The 24180-nt window shown below is 62.5% G+C and overlaps 2 protein-coding genes across 10 annotated transcripts in view; one reads left to right on the top strand and one right to left on the bottom strand.

Annotated features, from left to right (window-relative positions):
- Positions 1 to 2396: 2396 nt before the first annotated feature.
- Positions 2397 to 21905, bottom strand: CDKN1C (cyclin dependent kinase inhibitor 1C). 8 transcript variants are annotated; one of them, XM_070457838.1, is made up of 8 exons: positions 21820 to 21905; positions 21060 to 21197; positions 13083 to 13209; positions 12618 to 12740; positions 4686 to 4824; positions 3860 to 4503; positions 3189 to 3375; positions 2873 to 3089 (listed from the first exon to the last, which is right to left on the bottom strand). In XM_070457838.1, the coding sequence occupies exons 4-8, from the start codon at positions 12631 to 12633 to the stop codon at positions 3068 to 3070; spliced, it is 1008 nt and encodes a 335-aa protein (XP_070313939.1). In that variant the 5' UTR covers positions 12634 to 12740; positions 13083 to 13209; positions 21060 to 21197; positions 21820 to 21905; the 3' UTR covers positions 2873 to 3067. The 8 variants fall into 8 exon arrangements, with proteins under 8 accessions (XP_070313944.1, XP_070313939.1, XP_070313938.1 ...); XM_070457837.1 differs by having other exon boundaries at positions 21605 to 21875; XM_070457843.1 differs by lacking the exon at positions 21820 to 21905 and having other exon boundaries at positions 2397 to 3075; positions 21060 to 21308.
- SLC22A18 (solute carrier family 22 member 18) overlaps positions 20545 to 24180 on the top strand; it is an 18678-nt gene continuing 15042 nt past the window's right edge. The window contains exons 1-3 of one of the 2 annotated variants that reach the window (XM_070457836.1): positions 20545 to 20564; positions 21393 to 21564; positions 23409 to 23506. In XM_070457836.1, coding sequence (XP_070313937.1) covers positions 21421 to 21564; positions 23409 to 23506 — 242 coding nt within the window. In that variant the 5' untranslated portion in view covers positions 20545 to 20564; positions 21393 to 21420. Of the gene's footprint in view, positions 20565 to 21310; positions 21565 to 23408; positions 23507 to 24180 lie in introns of those variants that run through there. The other variant, XM_020883280.2, reaches the window with a different exon arrangement.

Raw genomic sequence — 24180 nt, 5'->3', positions numbered from 1 at the left:
GCTGAGAGTGGAAATCAGGGCAGCCTGGACGACAACTTGTGTCCAAAAACAGGGGGCTCTGCCTTCCTCTGGAAAGGGCCCACACTCACGTGTACCCAGCACCAGGGCCCTCACAGGCCTTCCCCTGCCTGCCTTCCGGTCCCCCTCCTCCCAGTCCCAGCCCAGGCCACCAGCAAATCCCAACCTGGAACCTCTGCCTGGGTCGCCAGAGGGGCCCCTAAGTGGTCACTGCTTCACTCCCATCCCAGCAGCCTTAGGATGCTTTTTGAAATTGCCTCAGCTTCTGTCCCCTCTGAATCAGCCCCCCATCCCCCCACCCCCCACCCCCCACCCCCACCAAGGGCTCGCTACTGACTAGAGGAAGGTCAGACCCAGCTCATCAGACCCAGGAAGGTCCAGGAGACCAGGGGAGCCCAGGGAGTGAGGAGGCCTGGGCATACCCTAAAAGGAACGATTACACTTATTCAATGAAGCATTATTCATGCTTAAACTGTGTGCACCCCCCAACATGCACCAAGAAGGCCAGGCCAGCGCCAGGGAAGACCTCCCCACTCTCCTTGGGGCCCCCTTGGCTCCACTCTCCTGCTTCGCCAGGACCCTCCGGCTCCAATGCGCTCACCTCGTCTCCCTCTCAGCCTTGGTCCTCCGTCCACACACAGGCCCCGTCCCGCCTGGCACATGGGTGCCAGCCCATGCCCGAACACCCAGCTAAAGTGCCTTGCCCACCACTGCCCAGGGCAGTCCCTCCTCAGCTTCTGCCCCTTCATCCTCCCTTCCTCGGTTTATGGTTGAAGGCCCTATATTCTGTTTTCCCAGCCTGGTCCATAATAAGCTGCCTGGTCACACATATGACTCAAAATGCAGGGCTTTTTCCCCTATGGGGGGGCAGCCTCTGGGTCTCTGCTGCAAGCCCCTTCCCTTAGGGGAGGAGCTAGCCCCCATCTCTACATGGCCCTGGCGCTGCTTTTGAGAAAGCCACCCTCGGTGACAGCAGGAATCCAGGTGGCAGGGGGCTGCATCTGCAGGTCCCAGGCGGGGGGCTAGAGCTGTGCGAGGCAGACAGGGGCCAGGATGCCTGGGCAGCAATGAGTGTGGGGGTGGGGAGGTGCCCACGCCGGCCAGACTCTGTCCTCAGTCACGAGTGTCATTCAGGCAGGGTGTTGCTGCCCTTGATGGCTCCCACCACCCTCACCCGCTCAGCAGGACTTCGCTGGCTTCTGGTCACACGGTGTGGTGGGGGGCAGGCCTCGGGCAGACCCCCACGCTGGAGGATAGGCGTGGGGGCTGAAGTCACAGCAGGTCTCATTGTATTCCAGTTGTGCTGAAGGCAGCGGGGGCCCCACTCTCGTGTCCCCGGGTCGGGGTGGGGGGGGCGGCGTTGAGTGGTGGGAGGTGGGGGGCTTTTCTCAGCCCCAGTTGGGTCTGGGGACCCCTCTCCATCATCCTCCTCCCCACCCTTTCAGGCAGCTGGGGGAGGGTAAGTGAACCTCCAGGACTGAGGCTTCAGCCAAGCCTTTGACCCTGACCCGTGGGGGACATCAGTGTCGCAAACAGCCCAAAACAGTTAACTTAGAAAAATACACCACCACTTCTCCGCTTCCTCTGGTCCGAGGCACCAGCAAAAATACCGCTAGCCTTCGGAGTTTGCTCTTTTCCGTCACCCTTGCCGTTGTAAGCCACAATTTTCAGAGGTTTATAGGTCAGCTGCTAAGAAATATACATAATAAACCTCTCCCTTTGACTAAAAGGGAGCAGTTGGAGACGAGAAGGCTGATGGGTGCGCGTGGACGAGCCTTGAATTCTTCCACCGAAGCCGCGGGCGCATCGCATCCCTCCCCACCCCCACCTGCCGCTGGGTGCCTCCCCTTGTCTCCCCCTCCCCCTTCTTCCCCCGCAGCCCTCCCCTCACCCACTGTGGGCCCAACAGGCCGGGAACACATCTGGGTCCTGAGGACCCACCCTGGGGGACACCAGGACCCACGAAGCTGGGGGCTTCGGAGCGGCTAGAGGCTCCACCTTGTACGGGGTCTCGAGAACTTTAAAAGCTCAGGTCCCGCTCATTGGGCCCGCGACCAGCCCGGCCCCCGCCGGTGCCCACCTGAGTCCCACTGGGCAGCCGGGGTATGGGGGGCTTCCCCGGAGCCAGGGAAACTGAGTCTTGGTCTCTGCTCCGAGCCCTGCACGGGGTGTGTGTGTGTATTCGTGTGTGTAATAAACCGACAACGAGGGCGGGGCCGCTCATCCCTAAATTAGCGCCGTGGTGCACGTGGGCGCGCCAGCGCTGCCAGGAGAAAGTCCCCGTCCCCAGCCTCTTAGGCTGCCCCCCCAGCTCTAACTCCCTAACTTTTGGGGGGTGCCAGGGGCGAAAGCTGGAGGCAGTACAAGCACACGGGAGCTGAGTTGCAGCATTTTTCGGCCTCTTTATTTAGAACCCGGCGGACGAGGAGCCGGGGCAGTGGTGCAGACGGCTCAGGAACCATTTCAAAAAAAACAGATTTGTCTTCAAGTTTAAAATAATCATAATAGTAAAAAGAGCGAAAGCGCGAAGAGACTGCAAGCTAGATGGGCTTGTACGGCAGCTACAGCTTGTGAGTGACCCCCTCCCCCCAGAATAGGCTACAAAAAATAAATTTACATTTGTTGATAACCAGATGCGAGTGAGGTGCCTTTGGCATAACCAATAACCGAGCTGCGGCGTGGCAGAGCGGCCCACGCCTCGACATAAATAGAAAATATAAGTTAGTATAACTTTAAAAATTTTTGTACAAATATACAGGTTTTTTTTCTTTTTTCCTTTTTTTTTGTCTTTTTTCATTTTTTTGCACTGAGTTTCAGCAGAGATTAAACATTTTATATAAATGACTCTTAAAGCTTTACACCTTGGGACCAGTGTACTCCTTGGGCAGAATACATTTAGATATAAAAGACGTTATTAATACATTGCACAGTTGTCAAACTTTAAACACGAAACCGAACGCTTCGCGGCAGCTGCCGCTGGTTGCTGCTACATGGACGGTCCCAGCCGAGGCCCAGCGCTCCTCTCCTGTCCGCTGCCCGACGGGCTCCGTCAGGGCTCTTTGGGCACGAGGCTACGGGAGAGAGGCGTGGTGAACGAGGGGAGACAGAAGAGCCGCGAGGACCGCGCGGGACGCCCCCCCCCGCCCCCCCGCCGCGGCCGCCGCCCTCACCTCTCATCGCAGCCGCTTGCGCGGGGTTTGCTCAGCCGAGCCGACGGCTGGAGCGGCGCCAGGCGCGGCGCATCCCGCGGGAACCTCGTTCGACGCCTTGGCTTCGGGCGCGGGTCTCTTGCGCTTGGCGAAGAAGTCTGCGGGCGACAGCGCGGGTAGCCGGTCAGGACGGGGCGAGCCGGAGAGCCTAAGAGGGGGCCGGGGCGGAGAGGGGGGCGCGCGGGCGGTTGCCGGGCCGGGGTGGGGGCGCCGTCCCCGCCCGCGCCGAGGTCCGCGGCGGGTCAGCTTTGTTTACGTCGCCGCGCAATGTGCTGTGTAAGCATTTCCCCTTGTCCCGCGGCCAAGCCCCCCGGGGCTACCGCCGCGCTTAACCCCCTCCGCGCCGCGATTGCGGCGCCGGGCCGCGCCCGAGGAGGGGCTTCGGTGGCCTCGGCGTGGATCGTGCTCAGAGGGGAACAGGGCGCGCCCTCCCAACCCTCCCGTGCGAACCTCTAGAGAGCACGACCACAGGGTGGGGACGGGGTGTGGGCGCAGCTTCGCCCTGCGCGCTGCGGGCCCTTTAACGCCACGGAGGAGGCGGGAACCCAGGGAGGCCCCCGAGGGCCGGGGAACCCGGCTGGCCGGACAAAGCAGGGCCGAGCCGGGCCGGGGCGGGGCCGCGCGGGGCTCACCGGAGATGAGAGGCCCGGACAGCTTCTTGATCGCGGCGCCTCCGGCGGCGGCAGTGGTGGCAACAGCGGCGGCGCTGGCGGCGGTATTGGTGGCAGCGGCAGCAGTGCCCGGCGCGGGGCGCCCCGAAATCCCTGAGTGCGGCGGCTCAGCCTGGGGCTCCTGGTTGCGCGGCGGCGGCACCGCCTCCGCCTCGGCGCCCTCCTGAGGCACCGGGGCCGCGGCCTGGGCAGGCGCTACGGCCGGGCCGCTGGACGGCGACGCCGGCGCCTCCGCGAGGCCGTCGAGGGACTCATCGGCCGACGGCCCGGGAGGCGGGCTATTGACCGCGCCGCCGTCCAGGCGGGGACGAGGCGCCAGGAGCAGGCGACAGCGCCCCACCTGCACCGTCTCGCGGTAGAAGGCGGGCACGGACTCGCTATCCACCTCGGTCCACTGCAGGCGCCCGGGGCCCGGCAGTGGCATGTCCAGCTGGAAGTTGTAGTCCCAGCGACGCTGGTCCTCGGCGTTCAGCTCGGCCAGGCGCATCTGCAGCTCGCGGCCCAGCTCCTCGTGGTCCACCGGCCCGAAGAGGCTGCGGCAGGCGCTGGTGCGCGCAATCATGGGAAAGGTGCGGCGGGAGACCAGGCGCTCCATTGCCAATGCGCTGCGGAGACACACGTCGGACGTGTCGGGGGCTGCGCGGGACGGGCGGCAGGAGAGGAGAGGAAAAGGAGGAGGGAGGAGGAGGAGAGGGAAGGAGGGCGGGGGCCGCGTGCAAATGAGACCCCGCGCAGCCGGAGTCTGCATTTGCACAGGGACGCGGCGGGAGTGCGGCGCGGCGGCTACCTGGCTGTCGGGCTGCTGACTGCTCCTGAGGCTCGCTCGCGGTGTCGTCCGACTGGCGGCCGCGCCCCCTCTGTGCCTGTCCTCGCTCGTTCGGCTGGCTCTGGCCTGGCTGGCACCCACCGAGCGCAGAGCACTTGGCCTGTGGAACGCCCAGTCCTCGCGCGCCCCTTTATACGCGAGGGTCCCACCCCCCCCCGCGCGCGGGCCCTGCTCTTATTAGCATAATGTAGTATTTTCAGTTTCAACAACACCGCGGCGATTGGCCGGAGCCGCGCTTCCCCCGCCCCTCCGGCGCCCCGCCCCCGCCCGCCACCCATTGGCCCTGCGCACACACCCACCCGAGGGCGGGGCGGGGCGCGAGGGCCGATTGGCAGGGCGCGGGGCGCGCGCGGCGGCGGGGGCGGGGGCGGGGCGCGGGGCGGGGCCGGAGTTAAAGGGCGCTGCGGGCGGTAACGTGACACCGCGGCGCCCCGCCCCCTCGCCCCATCCCCCCCCCCGCCCCCACCCCCCGCTCCCGCCCCCCGCCGGCTCCTTTGTCTGCAAGGCGGGGGCTGCTCAGCGATGGTGGCGAGGGCCCCCCGACACCCCAGCCCGCGCGCCCTCCCGGGCTCGGCGGGCGACGACCCCCCGGCAGGACCGGCGTTCAGCCTGGCCCAACTGGCCTCCCGGGGGTCGTCCAGCCCGGCCGCCTGCGCTCGGCCTTCGGCCTCCGGTGCCAGTTGACGGTCCTTTAAGCCGCCGCGGACAGCTCGTCCCTGGCTGGAGCTAGAGGGGGTCTTCGGCTGCCCCCGCGCGGCCTGCCGCGCCCGAGGCTTGTGTCCCTGCCGGGGTTCCGCGCACCTGGAGCCCTAACACCTGCTAGACCGAAGGCCTTCGAGCTAAGAGAAAGAGGGTTTGGGGGACCAGGGGGAGGAAAGCTCTGCTCCACTTTTCTCCCAGGGCAAAGTGGCAGACACCTTGAGGGCCAGCTGTAATCGTCTGGGGCCAGGGTCTGAAGACACTAGTCCTGAGCTGTGCCCATCACATTACTAACTGGGTGCTCAGCCGCATACGGCTTGGCCAGGCGGGGTTCCGGACTGCCCAGGCTGGCTGGCTAGAGGCTGTAGTGCTAGGTTCTGGACAGGACAGTGGAGGCTTCTCCACTGGGGAGCCCAGGGGCCCAGTGAAGGAGGTTAGAGGAGGCTGGCCCAGCCCCACCTGTCTGCCTCCCCCGCAGGGTCCCGTGGGTTCCAGGACACTCAGGGAATGGGGCTCCGGGACGACACTACAGATGTCCTGGAGGCAGCTCAGGGGAGGAAAGGTTGGAAAGGAGGGGCCTCCACCCAGCTTCGGGACAGGGCAGGTCACCACCCTTGGCTCTGGAGAGCAGGACCAAAGCTGATGCTTTGTGTCCATTTCTTTATTCTTTTTTGTACACTGGAGTCCAGATTTCCCACAGCAAGTACAGATGTGACAAGTTTTTACCTTCCGGGAAAATAAAAACAAGATGACAAAGGCTGCCCTGGTCCTGTGGATCCCTTGGGCGGGGCTCGAGTCTCCCAGCTTGGGCCTCGCCCCACCCGAGTGCCACGGCTGCGCCAGCCTCCCAAAGGCCATATGCACAGTCCACAGCGGGCAGTGAACACACAACATGGAACCACGTCCCCCCCGCCCCGAGGATTTCCCACCGGGTCAGGATGCCCCAGCTCCAGCCACCCAGGAAGGCAGGCCAGGGAAGGGCCAACCAGGCTTTGTCTCCAGGCTGTCTCCTTTCCGACAAGAGAGAAGCTGCCACCCTCCCAGCCCCGCTCTGGACCCCCGGGGACTGCCTTGTGGTGTGAGCACCTGTCCGCCCAGGGCCCCACAGGGCGGGAGACCCAGCACGCTCCTCGTAGATTACCGGGAGCCAGCAGTAAACCAGGCCTCCACGCGACCCGCCCTCTGCATGCACCGTCCAGGGAACGGCGTAGGAGGGCTGCCCCAGCCCCTCCGGGGCACACAGGACACCTCCATGGGTGCCAGCTGAGTCCAGCTGGTGGGCCCCAGGGCCTCCACAGTGACAAGACCAGCAGCCTGTGACTCGGAGCCTGGTCTCCATGGACAGGGGTGGGTGTGGCATCTCTCCAGGTCACTGCCGCAGCCGTGGAGCCTCGGGCAGCTGAGCCCTGGGCAGGACGGTTTCCGTGGCCCCCTGACTGAGCCCCACCTGTCCTACGGGACAGGGAACAGAGAGCCTGGGTGAGCCGCCCGGGCCGCAAGGCAGGGTTTAGACCCGCCCCACCGCCTGTCTTCTGACTTCTTACTTAATACTTCTCCAGGGGCTGCTGGGACACCTCCTCTCTGGGCCGCCTTGTTAGTTCAGGGAGGTGACTTTGTGAGTCTGGGACCCCAAATTTGATCCAGGGTGGTACCCTCTGGCCTACTGAACCTGCTGGTCCCAGGAGTGGGCTAGGTCCCTCCCTGAGCCTGAGATGGGGGGGAGGAGCTGAGTTCTGCCCTGAGAAGAGGCCCACAGCCTCTGAGAGCGAGCATCTATCTAGGCACAACATCCAGGCTCTACTTTTGTAATTAAAAATGTAGCCGAAGGAAAAAAGCAAGCGAAAAGGAACAAGGTTTGTGCAGACATCAGAACCAGGAGGGGTGTGGCTACTCTAGCCCCCAAATCCTGCAAGAGGGGAGGGGAGCAGAGCCTATTTGCAGCCGGGGTGGGGGGGGGCAGGCCTAAGCACCAGGCCCCCTGCTGCATCCCGCATCGCTGTAGCTCGCCCCTCGGCCAACCAAGGAGGGCACAGGAGAAGCCATGAGCTCACCAGACCTCTGCCTTCTCTGAGCACACTGAACCACGCGGTTCTCCCCCAGCCCTTAGCGGCCAGGGTGCTACGGAACGTGGGCAGGGGCCGCTTCCCCACCAGGCCCACAGGGCAATCCTCCTCCTCCCCGCCTCCCCGCTGCAGGGGGCAGGAGCCCCGAAAGCCCACCCAGAGTGGGACCCCCCCAGCCCCAGCAGCGCCCTCTGCACACCCACCTGACCATCTTGGGAGTGCGAAATGAACTTTTATAGCATCTTCAGCCACTGTAAAAATGAGGGGTGTCTGTGACAGACACTGGTTCCCCCGACCCGCATAGATGGCCCGGGTATACCCCGGTGGGCACTTTCTAGACGAGGAGTGAAGGTTGGGGAAGATTCAAGGGCCTGCTCCAGCTAACAGTGGTCAAGGCCCTGGTGGGGTTTAGTCCTTGCAAAGCCCCGCAGGCAGGCATGGGGACTGTGGGCTGTTTACAGCTGTGGAGGCTGAGTCTGGGAGAGGGAGCCTTTCCGGGCTTAAGTGGGAGCCGGGTCCCTGGTGTCCGGAAAACACCATCTGCAGCCGCATGCTGCCCCCTGCTGGCCGAGTCCCCCATCAGCCGCCTCTCTAGCTGCCCCAAAGCCCCCTTCTCCTGGGGGCCCGCAGGGCCAGTGTGTGTTGGGGGCTCACCCCCCACAGTTCTCCTGGGGGCCCGCAGGGCCAGTGTGTGTTGGGGGCTCACCCCCCACAGTTCTCCTGGAGGCCCACAGGGCCAGTGTGTGTTGGGGGTTCACCCCCCCCACAGTTCTCCTGGGCCTGTCTGTGCCTGTGCCTTCCCAGCAGCTCCCCAACTGCTATCCAGAGTGGCGCCCCATCTGAGAAGTCTGGAGGGACACGGCGAACCCTGACCACACCAGGGCCCTCCAGCCTGCCCTGCACCCTGGCTGGGCACCTTGCCTCATAACCCTTTCCAGAACCTGCAGAGGGAGGTGTTTTATTGCCCATTTTCCAAGAGAGGAGCCCATGGCTCAGACGGGTTAAGCACACTGCCTGTGGTCATCCAGCGCTCAAGGGCAGCTGGTTCATGCCCCTGGCCCAGCCCCCTGGACTCCTATGAGGGTCTGGTAGGCAGGAAAGCAGGAGAGGAAAAGTCAAGAGCCCCCAGGTTCCCCTCCCCCTGACATCCCTCCCAAGCCCTGCCCAGGGATGGCTGACCCCTAGGGTTCATCCCACCAGGGAGGTGACCATACTCCTGCTCGGTCATGTTTCCTCCCCTGTGTAGGTCTTAGCTTTTCCACCTGGCGCCCACCAGGCAAGGCTCTCCACAAGACCACGCAGCGTGCCTGGGGCATCAAGGCGCATCATGCAGCAGCAAACAGCACCAAGGCCCCGGGCCGGCCCCGCAGGCCCCTCTAAGCTTCACCTTCTCTCCTCTATAAGATGGGGCCTCCAAGGGGTAGGAGAGTTACAGATTAACCGCCAGCCCCCAGCGATGGGCGGCCAGACCCGGCGCCCGCGCCTGCTCAGGAGGGTTCCCGGCGCACTTGGCCGGCGCCCAGCGCCCGCGCGGCCGAGCCGTCCCTCCCGCACCGAGTTCCCGCGCTCGGCTCGCCCCGCCCCCGGCCCCCCCAGGACGGGTTGTTCTCGGGCCGCTGCCAGGCACGTCCTCCGCAGGTGCCGGCCTCCCTCCGCTGACGCGTCCACAAGCCGCTCGACGCGAATCCGAAGCTCCGATTACAGGGGCGGCCTTGTGCTGGGGGTCCGGGCCGGGGTCCTCACGCCCCCCTCCCCGAATCTGCGGGAAGGACTGGGCAGCCCTGGGGGCGAGGGAGGGGGAGTGGCGGGAACAGGAGCAGCCCAGGGCCCCAGAGTGCCCCATCCCCAACTCCAAAGTAGCCCGGGGCGGCTCCCTGCGCTCTCCCCAGGGTCTCAAGCAGAGGGACCCCTTCGTCCCACCTTGCCGAGGACTTTTCTGGCTTCAGTCAGAAGCCAGAGACCCTGGAGACCCTGGACCACTGGTCACCCGAGTGACTCCAGACAGAGCCTCCCAGGGCAGAGGAGGAGGCCTGGGGCAGAGGGCAGGCACGGAGGAGGGTCCCAGGGCCCACCTCAGACCCCTCTGTGGTCAGCTCTGAGTCCCACCAGGCTCCCCTCCTCCTCGCCCGCAGGAGACAGACCAGACGGTCCTGCCTCGGGAATAAACAGCCCCCATCCACAGCCCTCACGCCCACCATGCCCCCCCACTTCCTGTCTTATCTTCTTGAATTAGTGGGGTCCCCGTGAGCATCTTCTGTCCACCCGGGGACACCGGGGACTCACCTCCCACCCTGCTGCCCCTACCCAACCTGGTTTAGGAGCAGCTGAAATGCCAGGGAGGAGGTGTGAGTGCGTCCCACCCCCTGGCCCCCCGGCTCCCCAGCAGGACTTGGTCTGCAGTCACCCAACAAGACAGGGGGTTCCGGGCCTCAGAGACCCCGCTGAGCACTAGTGCTGACCCCGTACTGGGGCGCCAGCCCCGGGGCGTCCCCCGTCAGGGCAAGATGCAGGAGGCGCCGCCGCCCTCGCCACCCGCCCCCTCCCCCGTCCACTCTTTCTTCACGTTTCCCCAGCTCCCCCCGGGCGAGTTTCCAAGGTGAGCAAAGCAGCTGATCAGGACAGGGTCAGGAGGTGAAAGCCGGCCCTCCCCTGAGCCCGGGGCTGGGCAGAGCGGGCGCGCGGCGCCAGGGGTGTCTGTCCCGTCCCCCCCCCCCACGCCCCCCCGCCCTACAGTGGCCCCGTCAGAGGGGCTGAGGCGAGGGGGACCGTCCTCCCCGGGAGCGGCCGCCCCGGGCCGGGCTCCGGCCCCTCCCCACCGTGCCTCCGCCGCCGGAGGCCCGAAACTGGAGGCCTGCTGCCCCCTGGTGTCCACTGGCGGCACCGCCGTCCGCTGCAGCCCGCCCCGGCGCACACGGACCCCAGCGGTCCCCCAGGCCGCCCCCGCCCTCGCCCGCCCACCTCGCCCCTTCCTCACCCTGTGGGTGGTTTGGACAAGGGTCTCGTCCCCTGTGACCCCCGAGTCTCAAGTCTAAGATTGGGGTGGGGGTCTGCCCAGGGTGGCCCGGTCAAGTCTGTGGAGTGGGGAAGCCTCAGTTTCAAAACCATCCTAGCACCCCTAGGTGTCACTCACACCTTAGTGGGAAATAGTGCTCGGGCCTCTCCTGTCTCCAGGCCCGGGCGGGAGCTAGGGAGCAGGGGCGGGGAGGGGGGAGACCAAGAGCGCACAGACCCCAGGCGAGGGCCCTGCCGGCCTCCCGTCCTCTCCCCTCCCCGCTTCCCCAGGCCCCGACCCCTGCCCTTCCCTTCCCCCCTCTCCCTCCTCCGCTGCTGCCCCGTCACCCCACCAGGGTGCCCCACCAGGGCCAGGCCTCACCCCAGGGCCCCTGCCTTCGCCCCTCCACCGGGGTCGCTGGCCTGAGCCCCCCGTAAGGCCCGCACCCGGCCGCCCGCTGCAGGGTCAGGGCGGCCGCTGCGTACGGCCCTTCCTCCTGAAGCGCCGCTGGGGAGCTCCCTGGTGGTCCGGTGGTTTGACCCGGGCGCTTTCACTGGCAGAGACCTGGGTTCGACCCCTGGTCTGCGAACTGAACTCTGATTCACCTAACAACATCAACAACCAAATCAGTAATCATAACTCTCATTTCTGGGCTGGGAGCCAGGGCCTGGAGCCTTGTGGGCACATGCGGGCCCCTCAGGCGGGAGCATCTGACTGGGGAGCAGCAGATAAGACGCGAGCTTGGAAGGACCTGCGTGCCCCGCATTCTCCATCAGCTGTCCACACTCGAAAATAAGCCTACACCCTGAGGGAACCCTGCAAGCCACCAGGGAAGGACTGCAATCCGCATCCAAGCCACCCACAAGCACGCACAAGCCCTGACCCTCCACAGCTACCGGGGGGAGGGGTCGTGCAATGAGGGGGAGATGTGAGCCCCCAGCAGGAGCCCCCAGCAGGGGCCACTCCAGGTCTGAGATGAGGAGGAGGCGCTTGGGAAGGGAGGGGGCCCCAGGCAGGGAAGGGGAAAGGCATTCCCAGCCCATCGCGGCTGGTGCCCCGCAGAGGGAGACGGGCACGGGCCTGGTGGGGGCTGGAGACGGCTGGCTCGCAGGGCCCGGGGCTCCGTCTGGCTCAGGACTGGTTTCATCCTGAAGGCACGAGGGAGCACCAGAGGTTTCTAGCTGGGGGTCCAGGCTTCTGCAGTCTGAGTGGTGGAGGCAGGTGCCAGCGCCTGGGAGCGAGGTGAGAAAGGCAGTCAAGCGGGTAATGACGGGGCCCCAGGCCGGGGGCTGGGGGCCCCAGCGAGGCCAGGTCTGAGGGCTCCAGGAGCCTGGGGTGGCGGCAGACGGAAGGAGGGGGGGACTCAGGAGGACGGCGCCTCGTGACTTTGGAGCGCAGGTGGCAGGTGAGAGGCAGCAGGCCCTTGCTGGGGGGTCAGGGGATCTGGCCACCGGCCACAGCTGCCCGCAGGGTGCCGGGGGGCCCGGATTCCTGCTGGTGGCATCTGACTTTTCCACCTCTGCCACTTCACTCCCTGCTGGCAGGCTTGCCATGACAGCAGGTACGGGGCGGGAGAGATCTGTGGGCTTCAGAGCTGGGCAGAGTGACCACCTCCTCCTCGGGCAAAGGAAAACAGGTGACTGCTCCGTGCCTCGCTTTCTCATCTGCGTGGCTCCCGAAGAGGCTCAGAGGCCATGTCTGTGTGCCTGGCCAGCAGCCTCCTGGTCGGTCTCTCCCTCCAGACCTGGCGGAAGGGCAAGGCCCAGCCAAGCCCTGAGGACCCCACTGGCTGCTTTTGTAATAAAACCTGGACGTTTGCTCCAAGCCCAGGGACAGGGGCTGGCAGTGTGACTCAGACCCCAACAAAAGCATCTGCGTCACCTAGTCATGTGCAGTTCCCCAATAAACTGTCAGACAGGATGAAGCGGCCTTTACATAACAAGCAGCTAGGACCCTGCCCCACCCAGGGGCGTCTGTGGATGCAGATTGCTGTGCCTGGAGGGTCTCCATCTAACACTCAGGCCGTCCAACCCTCTGCACACGTGCCCGACACTCAGCAGTGGCCCTGGTTGGGACCCAGCTGCTGCTGGCAGCACACCCTCTCTGTGCCAGGTAGCCACCCCTGGCCACACAACTTACGTGCAAATTGCTCCATTAAACTCGCATGTGTATCTTAGGAGGGAGGAATTGGCGTTGTCCCCTTTGGCCCAGCAGGAGGGAATCCGCCTGCATATCAAATTACCAATGGCATTTTTCACAGAGCTAGAACAAAAAATTTCACAATTCGTATGGGAACACAAAAGACCTCAAACAGCCAAAGCAGTCTTGAGAGAAAGAAGAATGGAGCTGGAGAAATCAACTTACCTGATTTCAGGAATATACTGCAAAGCTATAGGCTATGCTACAGAGCTACAGTCATCAGGACAGTATGGTGCTGGCATGAAAACAGAAGACTAAACCCATGGGACCAGATGGAAAGCTCAGAGATAAACCCACACACCTATGGGCACCGTATCTTTGACAAAGCAGGCAAAAATATGCAATTGGGAAAAGGCAGTCTCTTCAATCAGAGAAGGCAATGGCATCCCACTCCAGTACTCTTGCCTGGAAAATCCCATGGATGGGGGAGCCTGGTGGGCTGCCGTCTGTGGGGTCACACGGAGGCGGACACGACTTAGCAGCAGCGGCAGCAGCAGTCTCTTCAATAAGTGGTGCTGGGAGAACACGACAGCTACATACGAAAGAATGAAATTAGAACACTTCCTAACACCCTACACAAAGATAAATTCAAAATGGGTTAAAGACCTAAATGTAAGACCACGCATGCTGTGTGCTAAGTCACTCACTCATGTCCGAGTCTTTGTGACCCTGTGGACTGTAGCCCACCACGGTTCTCTGTCCATGGGATTCTCCAGGCAAGAATACTGGAGTGGATTGCCATGCCTTCCTCCAGGGGATCTTCTCCACCCAGGAATCAAGCCCACGTCTCCCACAGCTCCTGTCCTGCAGGCAGGTTCTTTACCTCTGAGCCACCAAGGAAGCCCCAGAGTATAAGACCAGAAACTATAAACTCTCAGAAGAACACATGGGCAGAACACTGTAGACAGAATCATAGCAAGATCCTCTGTGACCCACCTCCTAGGATAATGGAAATAAGAGGAAAAATAAACAAATGAGACCTAATTAAACTTAAAAGTTTTGCACAGCAAAGGAAAGTAGAAACAAGGTGAAAACACAACCCTCAGGATGGGAGAAAATAATAGCAAACAAAACAACTGACAAAGGATTAATTTCCAAAATATATAAGTAGCTGATACAACTCAATAGCAGAAAAACAAACAACCCAATCAAAAAGTGGGCAAAAGACCTAAACAGACATTTCTTCAAAGAAAACATATGAATGGCTAATAAACACATGAAAAGATGCTCAAGATCACTCATTATTAGAGAAATGCAAATCAAAACTATAATGAGATATCACCTCACACTGGTCAGAATGGCCATCATCAAAACATCTGCAAGCAACAAGTGCTGGAGAGTGTGGAGAAAAGGGAACACTCTTGTGCTGCTGGTGGGAATGTAAATTGATGCAGCCAGTACGGAAGACAGCAGGGAGATTGCTTTAGAAACCAAGAATAAAACCACCATAGGACCCAGCAATCCCACTTCTAGGCATATAACCTGAGGAAACCAAAACTGGAAAAGACACATGTACCGCAGTGTTCGCTGCAGCACTATTCACCAGCAAGGACGTGGAAGCACCTAGATGTCCATCGACAGATGAGTGGATAAAGAGGCATGGGTACATACATACAATGGAATACTGCTGCTGCTGCTGAGTCGCTTCAGTCGTGCCCGACTCCGTGTGACCCCACAGGCGGCAGCCCACCAGGCGCCCCCGTCCCTGGGATCCTCCAGGCATGAACACTGGAGGGGGTTGCCATTTCCTTCTCCAGTGCATGAAAGTGAAAAGTGAAAGTGAAGTCGCTCAGTCATGCCCGACTCTCAGTGATCGCATGGACTGCAGCCCACCAGGCCCCTCCGTCCATGGGATTTTCCAGGCAAGAGTACTGGAGTGGGGTGCCGTTGCCTTCTCCAACAATGGAATACTTCTCAGCCATAAAAAACAATGCATCTGAGTCCGTTCTAATGAGGTGGATGGACCTAGAGCCCATTATACATAGTGAAGTAAGTCAGAAAGAGAAAAACGAATGTCGTATATTAACTCATATATGTGGAATCTAGAAAGACGGGGCTGCCCTCAGGGCAGTGATGGAGACGCAGACACAGAGGACAGCCTTGTGGACCCGGCGGGGAGGGAGAGGGTAAGATGAGTGGAGAGAGCAGCAGGGAGGCAGATACATATGTAACTAGACAGCCGATGGGAATTTGCCTTACGACACAACTCCAGGAACTCAAACCAGGGCTCTGTAACAACCTAGAGGGGTGGGAAAGGGTGGGAGGCGGGAGAGAGCTTCAAGAGCGAGGGGGCACATGTACGTGCGTGCCTGCTAAGTCACTTCTGTCGTGTCTGACTCTTTGCGACCCTGTGGACTGCAGCCCACCAAGTTCCTCTGTTCATGGGATTCTCCAGACAAGAATACCGGACTGGGTTGCCATGCCCTCCTCCAGGGGATCTTCCTGACCCACGGATTGAACCTGCACCTCCAGCGACTTCTGCACTATAGGCCAGATTCTTTACCGCTGAGCCACTGGGAAGGCCTGACCTATGTACACCTATGGCTAATGGCAACCCAGTCCAGTACTCTTGCCTGGAGAATCCCAGGGATGGAGGGGCCTGGTGGGCTGCTGTCTATGGGGTTGCACAGAGTCGGACACGACTGACTCAACTTAGCAGCAGCAGCATGGCTAATTCATGTTGATGAACGACAGAAATTAAACCAATATTGTAAAGCAATCATCAATCAATTAAAAAGAAATAAATATAGTTTTTTAAAAAAGAATCTGCCTGCAGTGAAGGAGACACAAGAGACTCAGGTTTGATCCCTGGGTCAGGGAAGATCCCCTGCAGGAGGAAATGGCAACCCACTCCAATATTCTTACCTGAAAAATTCCATGGACAGAGGAGCCTGGCAGGCTAGAGTCCATGGGGTGGAAAAGCACTAGACATGATTGACAAACACACCGTTTCACAGATGGGGACGCTGAGGCTTGAGAGGACGAGACGCTTGTCAAGGCCGGCTAAGCCGTGGACGTGCTGGCCCAGCAGGGCTGCCTGTAGAGCGTGGCTGGCCCCTGCTCAGCCGCTGTCGGCTCCGTGACCTTGCAGAGCCCCTCTTCCTTGACTGTCAGATCAAGGCCTGGACCAGGGGTGTCCCACCTGTGCCCTGTGTTCACCGGTTCATCCAGTGGGGCTGAGTCCCAGGGTGGCAGGGGCAGAGAGAGAGGCCTGGCTCATCCCTCGTAGCTAGCATTCCATTCGCAAAATACATGCGAGACCTGGCCACCCCCGAGCTGGGCACCAACCAGAGGCCCAGGGGTGGGCGGCAGCACGGACCCTAGAAACCTGCCCACCATGTCCCAGGGCGCCCGGAGCAGAGATGGGCGGCTACCGCTCGTCACGCCTGGAGCCGTCAGCGTGGCTGCCCCCAACGGAACCTGAATAGCCAGGCTCCCCGAAACTGCCGTCCTGGAGAGGGGAGGGGACGGGGTTGGCCAGGGTGGGGCTCTAGGGTAAGAAGGGCTGCATGGGTTTGTGACTTCTCTTCTGGGTCCTAGACATCTCACTGCCTCTCCCTGGATTCCCTGCTGAGTTCCCGATGGGTGGAGGTTCCGGGAGACGTGGAGGTGGGATGGATGGTCAGAACGGGGGCAGTCCTTCTAGCCGGAGATGAGGGCCCAGGATGGGAGGAGGTGGTCCTTGGGAGAGAGAGCAAGCTCCCTCCAAGTCCCCTGGGCCTGTGCCTGTTTCAGGGGCCGTGACACGCGGGGCACGTGGAGAGGCGCACGTGCAGACCATGTGTCCTGCCTCGGGCCCTCTCTGCTCCCAGACTGGTACACAGGCGTGTGTGGCTCTTCTCTCTGAGCCCTGCTTTCTTGGGAAGTTGGAAGGCTCGTCTTTTGCTTCCAAGCTGCCCTTCGACCCTTCCACCATCGCGCCACACCAGACCACTGGAGGCTGGCCACTCACCCCTGGCTCTCCTGGATGGACACCCCTCCCTTGAGGCTGCAGTTCCTGCAGAATCCCAGGGCCCTGGAGATGGGGCCTGCAGCCTCACTGTGCCAGCCCCACTCTGCCGCCCGAGCTGCCCCCCACCCCAGCATGCCCCCAATCCTTGCTGTAGTCAGAGCCCAGTGTGAGTCTGTCTGGCTTCCAGGAACCCGAGGGGCAGGATAACTGGGTGGCCCGGCTTGCCCAGGACAGTTCCTGTTGGCACATGTGAAGCCCCAGGTCCCAGGCAAGCTGGGGCCGTCAACACCTCCTTGAGGGTTTCCAGAGCAGCGTCCCCTGTTCCTCCTCTTCTCTGCTCACGGGGGGACATGGCCATCACACAGTGTACCCCAGCAGTTGTCTGAGGGCCCCAGGGTCTCCTGTCTGCAGGCCTCTGGCCTGGACGCCGCCTCCAGCGGCCTAAGCACCATGCTTCCCCATCAAAGCTGTCTTCCGCTCTCAGCTGTGGCCATCGGCCCGCAAGAGCCCCTGGAGTGAGTGACCCCCCCCCACCGCGTGGGCCCCTGTGCCCCAACACTGGGCCGGGAGTGGGGCAGAGCCAGCGGGTGAGAGCTGGGGCTCCAGGCCTCTGTGGCCCTGCCTCTGCCTGAACCCTGGGTCCAGGGGGCCCCGCATCACGAGAGGTCAGCAGAGAAGCCCCCAGCGGCTAGCAGCGCCTCCTCTGGGGGTGTGGCCGGGTCCAGTCCCGAAGGCTCAGTCCCCGGACCCCGCCCACAGGGGAGTCAGAACCCACACAAGGCCCAGCCCCTGCCCCTCCTCCAAGAAGTCCCTGCCCAGACTGCAGTCCCCAAAGTCTATGTCACAGACTCCAGTCTGGAAGGTTCCTTGGCACCTCGGCTGGAAGGGTCAGCTCTCCTGAAGACCTGCCCCCAGCCTGGATCCTGCTCCAGCCAAAACCTCCTTGGCTTCCCTGAAGAGGTGACGTTGAGGTGAGCCCTTGGCGAACAGGAAGAGTAATCAGCACAGTTCCACGAGACCCCCATCAGCCCCTTCCTGGGTTTGTCCCTCTCAGAGCTGTTGTTCAGTCGCTCAGTTGTGCCCGACTCTTTGTGATTCCATGGACTACAGCATGCCAGGCTTCCATGTCCTTCAATATCTCCCAGAGTTTGCTCAAACTCATGTCCATTGAGTCCGTGATGTCATCCAACCATATCATCCTCTTGTCCACTTCTCCCCCTGCCTTCAATCTTCCCCAGAATCAGGGTCTTTTCAAATGAGTCAACTCTTTGCATCAGGTGGCCAAAGGATTGGAGCTTCAGCTTCAGCCTCAGTTCTTCCAATGAATATTCTGGGTTGATCACCTGCAGGATTGACTGGTTTGATCTCCATGCTGTCCGAGGGACTCTCAAGAGTCTCCTCCAGCACCACAGTTCGAAAGCATCAATTCTTCAGCGCTCAGCCTTCTTTATGGCCCATTTCTCACATCCATGCATGACCACTGGGAAGACCACAGCTTTGACTATAGGGACTCTTGCTGGCAAAGTGATGTCCCTGCTTTTTAATACACTGTCTAGATTTGTCATAGCTTTCCTTCTAAGAAGCAAGCATCTTTTAATCTCATGGCTTCAGTCACCATCTGCAATGATTTGTTAGCCCGAGAAAATAAAATCTATCACTGCTTCCACTTTATCCCCTTCTGTTTGCCGTGAAGTGATGGGACAGATGCCGTGATCTTTGGTTTTTTTTTAATGTTGAGTTTTAAGCCGGCTTTTCATGCTTCCAGCATCAGGGCCCTAAATACTGTCCTGATGCAGGAGACACGCTATCGCACCTCCGGCTCAGACCCCACCTCCTGCACCTGTGTGTGAGCCAGGACTCCACCCCCTCAAGCACTGAGCCCCAGAAGGTACTCCCCTCCAGACTCCGCCCCCCGCACACACCCTGGCTCCTTCTCAACTGACGGCCACCACCCAGACACCCCGCCAGCTCCTCCTTCCCTGGATTTGCAGACTCTCGTCCTCCATCACCACCTCCTATCTGAGTCCGCGGGCACCTCCTCGGGACTGCAGACACACCTCTGACCAGCCTGCCCCCTGCGGTCAGCACATTGGCTGGAGGTCCTTCCAGAAGCGGCGGGCTTGGAGCCCGGGCTCCACGGTAGTCAGGGCAAGCAGTGCAGCACCTCCTTGCGTGACCTGAACACTGGGTGTGCCCTGCCCTCTCCCACACACTCAGACACACGTGCACACACACCTGCCCGCACACGCCCGCCTCACCACCATCACAGGCAGCGGGTGTGTGGCGGGGGCCCCTCCAGCTCACCCTCAGGACTCTGCAGAGGCGTCACCTCCTCTGAGAAGCCCTCCATCCCAGCTCTGCTCAGATCCGGCTGGGAGGCTGTGACTGCTCTGGGGGTGGGGAGCAGGTCCACAGGAAGTGCAGTTGCCCAGCGAAGTGAATGGATTTCCCAGCTCCCTCGGGACCAGGAAGCTCCCTGCCCACAGAGCCTATTGTGACAAATACTCAGGCTGGATCTGATTGCCTCTGCTCCAGCCAGCCCCGCGCCACCCGTGGGTCCTGTGTGCCGCAGGAGAAAGGGAGAGGTGAGTGAGCAGCCCCTTCCTGCCCACCCCTTGCCTTTGGACTCCAGTCTGCCACCATCACAGGCCCATTCTGGGAGAGAGGGCATGAGCCACTTGACCTGAGGCCTGAGGCCTGAGGGCCCTCCCAGAAAGGCCTCTCAGCAGGCCTGGACCTCCCCCGACTCCACGCTTAACTTCCGGGCTTTGGCCTGTCTCCTTGGGCACCGTGGCTTCCCAGGCGGTACGGCAGTAAAAAGCCCACTTGCAGTGTGGGAGACACAGGTGATGTGGGTTCCATCCCTGGGTCGGGAAGGTCCCCTGGAGGAGGGCGTGGCAACCCACTCCAGGAGTCATATGCCTGGAGAATCCCGTGGACAGAGGGGCCCGGCAGGCTACTGTCCGTGGGGTCACAGGACACAACTGAGCACACACACACACAAGCCCACACACGCCCACACAGACAGAGAGGGCTCCTGGGCTGCCTGCCCCACCTGTCTCAGGCTCCTGGTCCCTGCAGTTGAGAGCAGCCTGAGCTGAGGCTAACGCATGGCAGAGGAGACTTTGGTTTTGACGTTGGCCTGGCTCTGAGCTGCAGGCAGGTCGAGGGCGGCAGAGTCCTGCGTGGGCCTCTGCTCATTTATCTGGGAAACTGTGGCCCGAGAGGGAGTCTGCGTGCTCCCCGGGGCTCCATCAAGGGCTCTGGGTGACTGCAAGGGGGCGCGAGCTAGTCCCCCAGAAGGACAGCTTGAAGCCAGGCGGACCTGCATACCTTGGGGTTCTGATGGCCCTGACCAAGCTGGTGGGTGCACCACAGTGTGAGAGTGGGGAGAATCAGCATCTCAGTAACTGCGGGGGAAGTGGGTCCAAGAGCGGCTCCCAGGAGGCATCTGTCTCCCTGCCCCACTCTGGCTCTCTGCAGACCCCACCCAGGGGGCGAGCCAGGCATTGCCCTCCCTCTCCATCTTCTGGCACCTCTTCTCGTCCCATCCTTCATCGCAGCCCCTCTCCTGCCTCCCTCCGCTCCATCCTGCCCACCCGAAACCCAGACTGGATACCCAGAGCTGCTCCAGCAGTCTGAGCTCCCGCCTCCCCTTGCAGACCCGGGAGAAAAGCAGGAGGGGGCAGGTCCGGGGCCGCGGGGCGGAGCGGTGCCCGCCGGGGGCGTGTCGGGCTTGGCCAATGAGAGCGCGGAGGTCGCGGGCGGGGGCGGGGTGTCCCGGTTGGCCTCGGGGGCAGGGAACTACCCCGGGAGGGCAGGTGTCCCAGGGCACCCTGAGTAGGCGGGGACCTGAGCCCAGCTCCGGAAGGGCAGGCAGGCCGGAGTTCACCCCACGAGGGCTCACCTCGTCAGGACAGTGCCTGGGAAGGCAGGTACTGAGCTCCCTCCAGCACCCCTGCCAGCCAGGTGCACCTGGGACCTGCCACTCTCACCCTCTGCCCCGCTCCCTGCAAGTTCCCCCACCCCGGGATGGGAAGTCTGGGCACAGCCCCAGGTCCCTCCTTGATGTCACACCCCCTCCCCGCCCCCGGGTCTGGGTTCTGAAGGCTACCCTCGGGCCGAACAGTACAGCTGGGTGTTCATTTGGCAAAACCTGGTGGAGGCCTCCATGGAACCGCAGAGTCTGGCTACGGCAGGTGGGGGCTGTGGGGAGCGGACAGGGCCTGCGTCCCCCGCCTGGGGGGCCTGGAAGGCTGAGCTGCCTCTCCAGCCCACCCCCAGCTGCTCCGAAAGTCCCTCTGGCCTGGTGGAAGAGCTGGGCAAACTAGGCCGTCGGCTGAGAAGTGCTCCACAGGGCCGGTGGAAGCCGGGCCCTGTGGACCTAAAGACCCGCCCGACACACACACACACACACGGGAGTCACCTACCTGAGATGCGGTCAGCGACCACTCTGGCCTCGGTTTCCATCTCAAAGTCAGGCCCCGAGCCCAGCCCACGCTGGTTCCATGGTGGCCGTGTGCCCAGAGCCTCAGAGTCGGCCCTCGAGGAGGGGAGGGACACTTGATCTCCAAGAGCAAGACCGGCCCAAGGTCACTCCCCAGCAAGAGGCTGGAGAGCCCTGCTGAGAGTCCAGCACCCCGACCTCTCCCCTGGGCCTTCTGGGTGCCGCCCGCCTCCCGCCCCATGACTCAGCACCCTCGCCCAGCTCGGGAGGACTTTTGCTCCCTGCCCGCTCCTGCAGCCTCCCGTTCTTATCCCAGCAGGGTCTCCCAGCAACACCTGCCCAGCATGCAGAAAGTCGGGGCCCCCGGGGGCCAGGGCCAAGCCCACAGCAGGAGGGGCGCCCTGGGCCCCTCGGGGGTCGTGCTGCTCACGTACGTGCTGGCAGCCCTGGAGCTCACCTGCCTCTTCTTGCAGTTCTCTATTATGCCCGTGAGTACCCTTCCCCAGGCCGCCCGGCCCGCCTCCGCACCTTCCTCCCCGCTCCGGCGGGGCCCGTGGTCCGGCCTGATGCTGCCCCGGGCTCCTCTCGCTGGGGGCCCCTTCCTGCGCTGGAGCCAAGCCAGTTGAGGCCCCCGGGGACTGTGCCTCTGGGTCCCCCATCAGCAAGTCCTGGCTCTGCTGCTCCCGCCCCGGCTCGGGGCCTTGGCCCTCTTCACCCACCAGCCCAACACCCGGGCGGCTCACTTCCTAGTCCCGCTCAGCCCTCCGCTGCAGATCTCCTCCACAGCGGGGCCCTCCCCCAGCACCCGCCAGGTACCCGGAGTCACTTCCCCTCCAGTCCTGGTTGGTCCGGCCTCGTGAGGCTTGCCCACACCCCGCACTGCATGTCATGGTCTTGGATCGCTTCTGTCTCCCCAGCCAGGATGTGAGGGCGGGACTGATCCGGCTGGTTCTCTGCTGCCTGCCCTGGTCTGGACTCTGCCTGGCCCCCAGCAGCCCCTGGTTCCTGTGGCCCCCATGGCTCGCTGGTGCCCACCACCCATCATCCTCCCCCATGCACTCCTGTCTGCTCATTCCACACCCCGGTGTGCAGCTGGCCTGCTGGGACTCGCCCTCCCGGGGCAGCAGCTCCCAGTGGACTTTGGAAGGCTGGAGCCCCACAGGCCCTTGTCTGCCTGGTCTGGGTGGGACCATGGTCCTGGCCACTGGCCACTTTTAAAAGTTCCCCAGGAGATTCTCGTAAGCAGCCTGGGCCTGGGGATCTGGGTGGGAGGGGTATGGCCTTTGTCACAAGTCCAGCCATGGCAGGGGTCCCTGGCCAAACAGTGAGCCCAGCTCACTACCTCCCAAGCCTGGCTCAACTCCACCGGGCTGGTCCAAGCCCTGCATCCCCTCCTTGGCAGCCAAGGGGCCCGAGCAGGTGCCCCACTCACTGCCCTTCAGAGAGCCGGTGCCGGAGTGATGAGTGAACATGAAATCTTGAGGACTCAGGGCATGGAGCGGCTCCCAGCGTCACCTCCCCTCCCACCGGCTCTCCCGGGTGGCGGGGGGGCATGTGTCTGCTCCACAAATGCTCACAGGTATGCTGAGCGCCTGTCCTCAGGGCTCAGAATACCGCAGAGCACAACGTGGACTAGACCACGGGCACCCCACAGCCGGTGGTCCTGAGCGTAGGTGACACCCACCAACCGTGAACAATGTGTCGCTAGACTGTGCTGCAGGAGGGGCCCTGGGGTGCTGAGGAGTGTGGCGGGTTTGGGGTCAGTAGGGCCTCTCCAAGAAGGCGACCCTGTACAAAGCCTTAAAGGAGACATGGGAGTGGGCTGGCCAGTGCAAAGGCCCTGGGGCAGCCGTGGGACCAGTGCTGGAGGGGAGAAGGCGCCAAAGCCAGGAGGGGCTGCAGGGACTCCAAGGGTGGAAGCATCAGCAGGAGCTGGTCTTAGAGGAAAACCGGGAGTCAGTTCTGAACGTGCTGAGGTCCAGGGGCTTTCAGACATCGAGTGCTGAACCAGGGCGAAACGGGCTCTGCCCTCACACATTCGCGGTGTGTCCCGAAGAAGGGAAGGGGGGCCAGAGCTGCCTTCACCGAGTGCCGAGTCCTTGGAGCCTGGACCCAGAGGCCCTGTCAGGCTCCCTGCTACGATATAAGCAGCTGAGTCCAGGGTCACGGGTCACCCCAGATGCATCGTGGAGCAGTCAGAGTCAGACCCTCATTTCCCTCCAGAGGATTCCCTGCTCCGAGCTACCCTTCCGCCCCCTTCCCACCAAGGGCCCCGGATCACAGGTGCTGGGGTCCTTCCGGGCCCCTCCCAGCGCCCCCTCCTGTGTTTCAGTACCTGTCCCGGAGGCTGGGCCTGGACTCCGTCGCCTTTGGCTACCAGCAGACCGTGTTTGGTGTGCTGCAGCTGCTGGGCGGGCCTGTGTTCGGCAGGTACGGCGGGGTGGGGAAGTTTGGGGGCCCTCGTCCCATGACGACCCAGGCCTGCCCCTGGGAGGTCGCGGCCTGGGTGACGCCAGGTTCCCAGACCTCACACAGGGCCACACCAGGGGGATGGCAGCCCCTGAGGCACGGATGAACTTTGACCCTTTGTTGTTCCGTGGGTCAGTCGCATCTGACTCTTTGTGACGCTCACCATCTCCTGGAGCTTGCTCAAATTCTGTCCCTCTAGTGCTGGGTTAAGCCCCTGCTCCCAGGGTGTCCCGACCCATAACCGCCACTAATTCTGGTTTGTGGCTGGAGAGAGGATGTAACTGGCGAGGCTCTCATGGCTGTAAAGGCCCTGCCCTGCTGAGCTGGGGGGGTTCCACCAGCAACTTTTCTGGAAAAGAGAATTCTGGGGACTGGGACTCCCGTTAGTCTTTGTGCTCTGGGGGCGCTGGGCTCACCCTCCTACAAACCCTGCCGTGGACAGATCAGCGTGGCAGGAGTCAGATCTGAGTCACTCCAGAGGGGCGAAGGGGCTCCAGACCCAGTAACACGGGACAGAGCAGGGGTCCTGGGGGTGGGGGGCATTTCCCACTTGAGCCGGGGAAGAGCTTTCTGTACAGCATGCCCACACCCTCAGCCCCTTTGCATCCCGCAAGCTAGTCACTAGGAGCGGGAGT

This window comes from Odocoileus virginianus, chromosome 28, assembly GCF_023699985.2.
Source record: "Odocoileus virginianus isolate 20LAN1187 ecotype Illinois chromosome 28, Ovbor_1.2, whole genome shotgun sequence".
NCBI lineage: Eukaryota > Metazoa > Chordata > Mammalia > Artiodactyla > Cervidae > Odocoileus > Odocoileus virginianus.
This window is presented reverse-complemented; position numbering and strand designations above follow the sequence as displayed.

Coding starts and splice junctions, on each gene's coding strand:
- CDKN1C (XM_070457843.1), bottom strand. Junction 4,504..4,685: donor GTCAGCAGCCCGACAGCCAG/GTAGCCGCCGCG, acceptor GTGTCTCCGCAG/CGCATTGGCAATGGAGCGCC. Junction 3,376..3,859: donor GTCCGGGCCTCTCATCTCCG/GTGAGCCCCGCG, acceptor GCCCCCTCTTAG/GCTCTCCGGCTCGCCCCGTC.